General features: G+C 36.8%; 2 gene segments (V, D, J or C); both read left to right on the forward strand.

Moving 5' to 3' along the window:
- The first annotated feature begins 1395 nt into the window (after positions 1-1395).
- On the forward strand, positions 1396-1951 carry LOC127356812 (immunoglobulin heavy variable 3-48-like). The segment is given in 2 exon segments: positions 1396-1516; positions 1601-1951. Coding segments are annotated over 2 exon segments (366 nt in total).
- A 602-nt stretch (positions 1952-2553) lies between these two features.
- Positions 2554-5641, forward strand: LOC127356810 (Ig heavy chain V region 5A-like). The segment is given in 2 exon segments: positions 2554-2724; positions 5295-5641. Coding segments are annotated over 2 exon segments (375 nt in total).
- The last annotated feature ends 5814 nt before the right edge of the window (positions 5642-11455 follow it).

Below are 11455 nucleotides of genomic sequence, written 5' to 3' on the forward strand. Positions count from 1 at the left end.
GTCAAGAGATCAAACCAGAGTCAACATCGCTGTGGTTTTGTAACAATGGTGAGAACTGAGGGAGTTGGAGTGCCTGAAAAGTGACTCCATGGTATCTTTATTTCTGTTGGACAGGTAGTTACTTGGTTTGTTTTGGGCGAACTTTTTATTTTCGTACACTATGTAGTTTGTAGAATTATGAGACATTTTACAGTTAGCAATGACAGCGATGTGGTGCGCTCCTCTCTCCAACGCTCTCTCGTGGACTCGTCCTCCAGCAGCACTCACGCTGCGTGTTATCAGTTGGGGGAGTGGCTTTGGAGGGAGGCCTGGAGAGAGAGAGGATGGGTTTTTTCTTAGTTGGATACTTCCAAATTCCAGTCTCTAACAATACCTACATGTGCTTTAATGATACAATGTGCATCATCGTCATCATCACAATATTATTATTGTGCTTTAGAGCCAAAGTGACCGGAGTTGGTTGAGCAGCCGTACGTATGTTCATTCATACTGGACTGTACTAAAAACCATACATGTGGACATACACTTACGCCTGTTCATGTTGAAAATCACATTTGATATCTGTGCTAAACCATAATCAACAATCATCAATAATAATCATCCATAAATCATTTTTCTACAGTTTATTTTACCTGTTGAGTGTATCCCAGCATGTACTAGCAGAGAGGCAGGGACAGGTTTACAGAGTATGGCAGAGCTTCAAACACAACCATCTTTCTCTATTTTAAGTTGTCTGTTCAAAGTCTGTTCAAATGGAAAATAGTTGCAGTCCCTCCTTTAGAACTGAAGAGGGCAGTCAAGGACCGACTGTGTTCTTAATGCTGATCAATGTTCAATGTTAATGTTAATGATAATATGGAACATAAATGTATAATAATGTTATATGTTATAATGTTTTCATCCAAATCTGATGGCTTCCCTACCCTGTCAGAACATATGCAATTTGGGTAAAATGGCTATTCCAACTTTTTCATGTGTTATATGTGTGAATGTGTGTGTCTCTAAACATGTTTCAGCCTTGTTCAGTGTGCACTAAGAAAAGCTGAGACCATGAAGAATACAAGTGGTTTGGAAGATAGATACTATCCAAATCATGTGTTGCTTATACTGTCTGTATGTTACATACTGTATGCTCAGAATCTTGCACCAAATGTTGCATCCAGTCGTTTCCATTTATGGTCTGTGTCTTGTCCAACCAGCCTTGAAACCTCAATTAAAAACACATAAGAAGCAAACACTGGGATAACACTCGTCTAATGAATATCTTTATACAACCAACAAAAAGTATTCCCTCAGTAGGTAGATCAGATCCCTTCAGTCAATAAATATCACTGTTATCCTTTTTATTTTTTCAACACCATGAGGAGGAGTCAATGCAAATTTGGATCTCTTCCATCTTTATTATTTAGCTCACTGCAAACTGGAGACACAGCAAACCATCATCCAGACACACAACACATTTTCACTATGACTTTAACAGCATGTATACTGTTTCTGGTGGTATCACTCATTTCTGGTGAATACACAATTCTGCCCTCTTCTTTTTCTGTGTCAAGGTTTCTGTTTGGCTGTGTTCTGATCAAACTGCTGTTCTCCCCAGGTGTTTGCAGTCAGACTCTGACCGAGTCTGAACCAGTGGTGAAGAGCCCGGGAGAATCCCACAAACTGACCTGTACATATGCAGGAATATCAGATAGTAGCGCTGATATCGGCTGGATCAGACAAGCTGAAGAAAAAGGACTGGAGTGGGTTGCCTTTATTTCTGCTCCGAGTGGAGCCACTAAAGCTTATTCCACATCAGTCCAGAATCGCTTCACCATCTCCAGAGACAACAACGTGGACCAAGTGTATCTGCAGATGAACAGCCTGACAACTGAAGACTCTGCCGTTTATTATTGTGCTCGAGAGCCACAGTGACACAGGAAGCCACAGAGCCGTACAGAAACCACTACAGACAGTCACTGATAGAAAATAAAACCACTTTGTACAAGTTTTTAAAATAATAAAAAAAAATTTATTCAATCTCCCCATTAATTCTTTAAATATTTCATTAATGTCATTAATTATATCATATTTGTCATTGTTTCTTTCAATCTGTTTTTTTCAGGGTTTTTCAAGTTCCTTGACAAGTTTACATTTTTTTCTTAAATATCTTGAAAGATACAAAATACTGTTGTTGACGTTGTTTAAACAAAATATTTTTTAAAACTAATTTAAAAGATTTGAATGCCAGTTTTATCGTACATTAAAGTCCATTTAATCAGTCGGTGCATTAAAAAATAGAAAATTAAAAGGAATAGAAAAAAACTAAAAACACTGATCAACTGGTTGAAAAACAAAGGTACACTCACACAAAATATTTCTATTTGGAATATGAGGTAACTATTGTGTTTATATTTTTTAATGACCAAATAAATGTGAGTTAATTAGTAGTTTAATGCAACAGCACAGATGCAAATGTTATCTTTGAGTAAATCTTTCTTTCTTAAAAATATTGTTTTTACATAAAACATTCTCTCTACCATGTCTGGTCTCTCTAGACGACACAGTGTTTACATCTTCAACTGATTTAAATAAAAGATTATTCAATATGCAAATAAAGGTTATTTATAAGGAAGTGAAGTGTGTGTGTGTCAGTGAGAGGACAGAAGAGCTCACATCAGTTCAGCTTCAACATCAACATGTTCTCTGTAGCTCTGATACTGCTGCTGGCAGCTGGATCCTGTGAGGAGCTTTCAGTGGATTCACACTAATAAACACATTAGCAACACTGAATAGTCAGATGAATGATGGAGATAATGTTGATTTCTGTTTCCACAGGTGTGAACAGTATTGATCTCATCCAGTCAGACTCAATGGTTGTGCAGCCTGGACAGTCTTTGACCATCACCTGTCAGGTCTCTGGTTATTCTTTGACTGATAACAGCTATGCAACAGGTTGGATCAGACAGTGTGAAGGAAAATCAATGGATTGGATTTCCCATATGTGGGGTGGAGGTAGCTTTTATCAAAATAATGCTCTGAAGAACAAGTTCAGTTACAGCAGAGACACTTCTGCTCAAACAGTGACTCTAACAGGACAGAATGTGCAGCCTGAGGACACAGCTGTGTATTACTGTGCACGTCGGCCCACAGTCATACAAACCACCAACAGACCTGCACAAATACCCAGAAACATATGTGATCAACCAGTAACACATTCTAATAGAAGAATTGATAACTGAATTCACCCTCACACTATTTTCATTTAATTTAACACAAATAACAATAATATTAATTGATATTTAAAAATATTAGCTTAAGATTCTGCTGTTTATTATTGTGCTCTAGACTCACAGTGACTGGAGTTGGTTGAGCAGCTGTACAAAATCCTACAGTACTCATCTTTACTGACTGATAGATTCAGACAAAGAATTATATTTTCATTTAATCTTGTTTTAATAAAACCCTGAAAATTGGTCCAGAGAAAGATCATCATTAACCAACAACAAAAATCATTAAATACAGAAATAAAAGTCTTAATGGAGGAGGAGAAAATTAACTTTAAATGTCTACTGGCTCCCTGTCATCTAAACTCTCAGTCTCCTTCAGGGTCAGTCCCTCAACTCACTGGAATACTGGAATTAGTGTCACAAAACAATAAACAAATAAAAAATAAAATAAAATAAATTTGTTCATTAAAGGGCCAAAGACAGCACAACAGTCTGGTTGCTTTAATTAAACTACAACAAATACGCAGCATTTATGCAAATTAGAACAGAATAATGTCAGTAAATCATGTGGAATATAAAGTGAGTCAGAATATGAGAGTGAAAATAATGTTGAGGTTCTTGTATAAAATCACTAGAGGGCAGTCTGTGTCAACTTTCTCTCTCCTCTGATACTAAAAGGAGACTCTCAGATCTGATGTTCTCATTGATCTTAACTGACTGACCCTTGAACTCTGGACTGAACTAAAGCGTAATACTCCTGCTGCTCATGTAAACTGGATATTGTGAGAGTTGATACTTTTAAACAAAAGTCCTGTGTTAACTTGATTCAGCAAATTATGAGGCATTGTTAATGCTTTAATGGTAACATGTTCTTATTACATGTTTTACTAGAAACCCACCCAAGATATATTGTTTTGGTTCGTATTCCTTTTTGCTCTTTTCTTTTCTTCTCATTTTTAGGGGGTTGCTATCCAATACCACACACACTTTATTACCCACTTAAAATATGATGATGATTTTAGCTTTTTGTATTTTGTCGCACAGGTTTAAGATCTGAGCAGCTGTTTTCCCCTCGAGGCTTTCCAAGTATTTTATGCAAACCTGCAAACCACCAGCATCAGACTATTTACATGATCCTGACTGCTGCTATTTCTGTTTGCAGCAAATACAGTCAGCAAGTACAGAAAGTGAGTAAATATATGAATAAATAAATGCTGCAGTTACAAAAAGGCTACGCTCAGGTTTGAAGTTAATCATGAATGTAATGTAGGAGGCAGGCTTGGGGAGTAACGAATTACATGTTACTAAGTTAACTAATCAGAATATAAAAATACATTTTTGGAATCCATTTCAGGTACAGAAAAAGATGTAATCAGATTACAGTTACATTTACATTACTTTAATATTGTGATAATACGACTAGGTTACTGACTACATTTTTACAGGTAATCAGTAATTATATTGGATTTAATTTTCAAAGTAACCCCCCAACCCTGGTAGGAGGTGCTGACTAGGAGTGATAAACACACTGTAAACATGTCTTATAGAAAGCAACATTATTGGTGATTGTTCCTTTTTTTTCCATGGGTGCACATTATCATTGTTACATTAATGTATATGTTTTGCACAATGATTAATGTTAATATTCACATTTAGATTAGTAATAATGATCCTTATCATTGTGAACAGGTATACAAAAAATACAAAATGTTTCAATATTAACTTGTTTAGATTTAGACAGTAATAGTTTACAGTAATAGCAAAGTTAAAGTTGTTCCAGTTCTGTAAATGCAGAGGACATTTTCAAAATGTTACAGTTGAGTGTGTAATGAAATTAAAATATCATATGTAAAGCAGAGGTGATTTCCAGGCATGTTTTCACTCTGCAGATATAATAACAGTCATATGTTTGATTCTATGCAAACTCAGTGACCTTCCTTGTTAACATAAACCATGTTCTCTGTAGCTCTGCTGCTGCTGTTGGCAGCTGGATGTGAGTCTCTCTGGATTTGTCAAAGTCAACAGTTCTTCTTTTGCAGTATAACTTGATCATTTGTTACAAAACATTTTCTTTTTTAACAGGTGTAAAGTGTGAACAGTTGACACAGCCAGCCTCTGTGACTGTGCAGCCAGGTCAACGTCTGACCATCACCTGTCAGGTCTCTTATTCTGTTAGCAGCTACTACACAGCTTGGATCAGACAGCCTGCAGGGAAAGGACTGGAGTGGATTGGAAGGGCAGGTGTTGGTTACACAACACATTACAAAGATTCACTGAAGAACAAGTTCAGTATCGACTTAGACTCTTCCAGTAAAACAGTGACTCTAAACGGACAGAATGTGCAGCCTGAAGACTCTGCTGTGTATTACTGTGCCAGAGAGAGACACAACAACACAAACCATCAGCAGACCTGAACAAAAACCCCTCAGTGCCTGAACACTTGTAACATGAAGCCACCAGAGGAGGAGCCCTCAGACCACTAATGATTTCAACACCAGTTCACTGTTACAGTGAAGAGAGAAACAGACATAATAATTATTGAAGAAGTGAAAGGAATAAAACACGGTTCATTATTATATAGAAAAATAATATCTAACATACAGCGGATTTTACAAATCAGAAATATAAATTATGGAATTAGTTACATGTTATTCCTGTATTTAATGCTTAATTAATATTCTCAAATGTATTCTGACTATTATTGATACCCAGGTTTTGTCAACCTGTTGCACAAACTATACTAAAACATGCAAGAGGGACTCTTGGAGGAATGACTAATGTACAGTAAACATTCATTCTGCAGTTTCACCAAACATCAACTGAGATCCAAGTCAAATCCAGTTCCACACTGTGAGGAGGAGTCAATGCAAAACTCAGATGTCTTCCACCTCTACTTATCTGACTGCAGAGAGGATGACAGAGAACAGTGGACACACAGTTTAACATGATGGACTATAGGACAGGACTGCTGCTGTTAACTATCTGCTGGGGAGGTAAAGATCATCACTGATCTTGAGTTGACAAATTTTTATGTGTACGGCCAATGTAACACTTGACATGAATATCTTTCTTGGTTTAACAGGTGTTGATGGTCAGACTCTGACAGAATCTGAACCAGTGGTTAAAAGGCCTGGAGAATCTCACAGATTGACCTGTACAGCCTCTGGATTCACATTCAGTGATTACTCTATGAGCTGGATCAGACAGGCTCCTGGAAAAGGACTGGAGTGGATTGCTTGGATTGTGATGGAGGATTTAGCTTCTCTTCTCGACAGTGATAGTACCACTTACTCCCAGTCAGTCCAGGGTAGATTCACCATCTCCAGAGATGACTCCAGCAGTAAACTCTATCTACAGATGAACAGTCTGAAGACCGAGGACACAGCAGTGTATTACTGTGCCAGAGAGACACAGTGAGAGACAATAACAGGAGAGTCATACAAAAACTACTTCCTCTATTTACAACCACCACAAGCAATGTTCAGTTCCTTCAGTGCCTGTTCCCTGTCAGTGTTTTCATGTAATACTAATTGTGATGAATTAATTAATTCCAATTAATTACTTAATTAAGGACTGCCTTAATATTGAAGTCTTATTTATTATTATTATTTATTTAGACATTTAAAAAATTAAAACCTTGATATCATCAGATCACTCACTGCTCTCATTGGTCTTTCTCTAGTACAAATTAACTATGCTGGTCTAGCAATCAGTATATCAAATGCTCTGAAAAAACAAAAAACAAAATCAGGTATGTGTGCGTATCCCAGTCCTGTAATAATGCGTGTTATCAGTTGGGGGAGTGGCTTTGGAGGGAGGCCTGGAGAGAGAGAGGATGGGTTTTTTCTTAGTTGGATACTTCCAAATTCCAGTCTCTAACAATACCTACATGTGCTTTAATGATACAATGTGCATCATCGTCATCATCACAATATTATTATTGTGCTCAAGAGCCAAAGTGACCGGAGTTAGTTGAGCAGCCGTACGTATGTTCATTCATACTGGACTGTACTAAAAACCATACATGTGGACATACACTTACGCCTGTTCATGTTGAAAATCACATTTGATATCTGTGCTAAACCATAATCAACAACCATCAATAATAATCATCCATAAATCCTTTTTCTACAGCTTATTTTAACTGTTGAGTGTATCCCAGCATGTACTAGCAGAGAGGCAGGGACAGGTTTACAGAGTATGGCAGAGCTTCAAACACAACCATCTTTCTCTATTTTAAGTTGTCTGTTCAAAGTCTGTTCAAATGGAAAATAGTTGCAGTCCCTCTTTTAGAACTGTAGAGGGCAGTCAAGAACCGACTGTGTTCTTAATGCTGATCACAATAATGTTAATGTTAATGATACTATTGAACATGAATGTATAATAATGTCACATGTTATAATGTTTTCATCCAAATCTGATGGCTTCCCTACCCTGTCAGAACATATGCAATTTAGGTAAAATGGCTATTCCAACTTTTTCATGTGTTATATGTGTGAATGTGTGTGTCTCTAAACATGTTTCAGCCTTGTTCAGTGTGCTCTACGAAAAGCTGAGACCATGAAGAATACAAGTGGTTTGGAAGATGGATACGATCCAAATCATATGTTGCTTATACTGTCTGTATGTTACATACTGTATGCTCAGAATCATACAGATAGAATCACAGGTAGATTTTGGACTCTAAATGAGATATTGGGGAGTGATGAGCAAAAACCTTAAACCCCCAGCTGGAGCCTACAGGTGGATGCTGAGGTGGTGGTGGGGCTTACAGAGCAGCAGGCAGCAATAGCTTACACTTAGTAAATAAAAGGAAACCAATCAGTAAATCAATTAATCTTACAATTTTTAATGATTTAGGGAATTCTGAATTAAAAACCAAAGAAAGTGGAGCCAATATGTAACTCATTTGAGTCAAATTTTATTTGAACAAATCTTCTGGGTCATTTAAAAGAAATAAAAGTCAGATTTGTAATTTAATGATGTCTTTGGCTCATGGTCAGGTTGTTTAAATGCTGTTAGAGTTCTGTACAAACCCTAGAATTTCACTATAAAAAAATATATATAAAAAATGTGATGTTGATGTTATGGTGATGTTTAATATTGATTCAAGGCTTTGAGAAGCCTCAGTCTAACAATAATTTAAACTGAGGTTGAAAAAATGGTTCCAGATGATAATTTCACATCAGCACTTTTGGCAAAATAAATCCTAAAACGTTGATTTAGACTCCAACATGAACATCAGTGAGATATTAAACCTGAAATTACAAGTTGATTACAATTCAATGCAGTTACTCCTTCTCTTCCTTTGAGGTTCCTTTCTTCTCTTCCTTTCTACGCGGTTGAACAGACCTACAAACAGCCAATAAATGAGACAAATACCCAGCATCCTTCATCACATTATATGCTGACAGGTCAGGTCAACGGTATTATTTAATTTTCCTTATTTGTTCATTGTTCTGTTTGTTGTTTGTTTGTTTGTTCCTGTTTTTGGATGTGATATTGTATCCTATGTGGATGGACAATCAGCTACATTAAAAAACTAACAAATAATAAATGATATAATGAAATGAAACTCTAACAGAGAGTCTGTAAATGAGCCCCTCCCTCCACATGATATCCTGATGCAAATCTTCAGTCTGTGCAGTGTACTTCTGTCTGCTGACTGCTCTTGTACTTTGTGTGGAGCATCAGAGGTCACATCTCCAGCCTCAGGATGATGAACACACTCACTCTTCTGCTGGTTGCTCTCTCTCTGCCCTGTGAGTTCTCCTGCTTCTTGCTGTTTTATCTTTTATCAGACAACATGGACTGATGGTCAGTCAGTGATACCAGAAAACTTCCCAGATGACTGTCTCACTTTCTTCTGTGGTTCCTCTCTCCTTTCATCTCATCAGGTTGTACAGGTCAGAGTATGGAGTCCATTCCTTCCAGTTCAGTAGTGAAAAAGCCTGGAGAGACTGTCAGTCTGTCCTGCAGGGGATCTGGCTTCACATTTAACTGCTGTGTTATGAGCTGGATCAGACAACCTGCAGGAAAAGGACCGGAATGGATAGGGAGCGGCTGGTCTGATGCCAGTAGAAACACATATGCCAGCAGTGTGCGAGGACGTGCAGAAATCAGTAGAGATGACAGCAACAGCATGGTGTATCAGAGACTGTCCAACTTAAAGCGAGAGGACTCTGCTGTGTAGTACTGTGCCAGAGACTCACAGTGGTTAAAGGAAGCAGAGAGGCTTTACAAAAACTCCACAGAACATTTGTTTACAAAGACCAACAGGTGGCAGCAGAAGATATAAAGTCAGATAAGTTCTATACAATAATATTGGTTAATAATGATCCCATTATATTATTATTATATTTTTACCAGCAGGTGTTGAGAATGTATTTGGACATTAATGCTATAATTAATGATATATCCAGTATATGGATGTAAATGCTGCAGAACAATATAAATAAATACAATTGGTATAAACATCAGGTCAAATAACTTGATGGACATTATTATCATTAAAAATGATCATTATAATATAAAATGATCTAAATCATGTTTTTTCAGAGATGTGTGAGATGTGGTGTGTTTCTCTGTGAGGAGGAGGAGTCAATGCAAAACTCTGATCTCTTCCATCTCTACATATGTGTTGCAGAGTGAAGGACAGAGACTAAATCATACACACTGTAGACTGGACAGAGACAACTGGCTTTTACAATGATCAGACCGGATTATTTGGTTGTTTTTCTCATCCTGTCTATTAACTGTGCAGGTAATAACAATCATTGTTTGTCTGAATAACCTCCTGATACAAAGACAATATGGCTGTATTACAGTAACTAATGATGTGTTTAACTGTCTGCAGGTACTGAGGGTCAAACACTGACTGAGTCTGAACCAGTGGTTAAAAGGCCTGGAGAATCTCACAGATTGACCTGCACATATTCAGGGTTTAGTGGCCATTACACAAATGCTTGGCTCAGACAGGCTGCTGGAAAAGGACTGGAGTGGATCGCTTTAATCAACTATGACAATAGCTACATCTACTACTCTAAGTCATTTAGAGGACGGTTTACCGTCTCCAGAGACAACAGCAGACAGCAGGTGTATCTGCAGATGAACAGTCTGAAGACTGAAGATTCTGCTGTTTATTATTGTGCTCGACACCCACATTGAGACAGGAAGGAGCAACGCTGTACAAAAACTTACAGTACTCATCCTCACTGGACTGACGGACTATGAGAAACAATTACTGTGTTATTTTTTGTTTTGTTTTGTTTTTGATTTTAAGAAAATCATGAAAACTGAAATATTATTAACCAACAATTATTAACAACAATAACCTTTGAACAAATAAAATGTTTTAATGATCAGTTCCTCAATGATCAAGGTCAGCACAACAATCACAAAAATACTACATGTATATTTCAGTCATATTAACCTTCATCCTAACATACTGTTTTTATACTCTGAGGATCATTAAACAAACAATAATAACCATTTAAACACATTAATATCTGTTACTGTAACAATCACTTACTCACAAAACAGCACAACAGTCTGGTTACTGAAATCATTGTCCAGTTATGATTGAAAGAAATACTACCGGTACACACAAGTCGAAAATCTTCTTTCTGTATTTCACATTCACAGAATAAACAGTTTTATTGCAGCTCTGGTGGTCTCACATGTGTAGTAGAGACTGTGAACAATAAATATTCCGTTGATCTGAGTGTAAATGTGAATCTTTGACTTGTGTTAGATGATTTGTTAAGAATGAACCAACTTTAGCATTAAGTTCTGTTTTAAATAATAAAGATACTCTTCTATTCTATGTTCCAAAATAAATGTTCAAAACACAATTCAAAGCTTTGACTACTTAATTAACTAATAGATCATTATCATTTACACAACTTCATGGAGATGTTAATTCTTCAAACTGGAGTCAATAGTGAATCAATAGTCTATAGTGTGTTTGTCAGAGATGAAGAAAAGAGAAGAAGTTCCACCTTCTGTCTGTGTGAGATGAGAACAAATGCCTGAAGTTTACATACTATTTACATGATCCTTGCAGTCACTGTATTTCTGTTTGCAGCGAATACAATATGTGAGCGACTAAATACATAAACTAATGCTGCAGTAAAACGCTGTGCTCATACTTTAATTTTCAATTTTCAATTCAATTCAATTCAATTTTATTTGTATAGCGCCAATTCATAACAGAAGTTATCTCAGGACACTTTTCAAATAGA

The sequence above is a fragment of the Dicentrarchus labrax genome, unplaced genomic scaffold (genome assembly GCF_905237075.1).
Source record: "Dicentrarchus labrax unplaced genomic scaffold, dlabrax2021, whole genome shotgun sequence".
Lineage (NCBI taxonomy): Eukaryota > Metazoa > Chordata > Actinopteri > Moronidae > Dicentrarchus > Dicentrarchus labrax.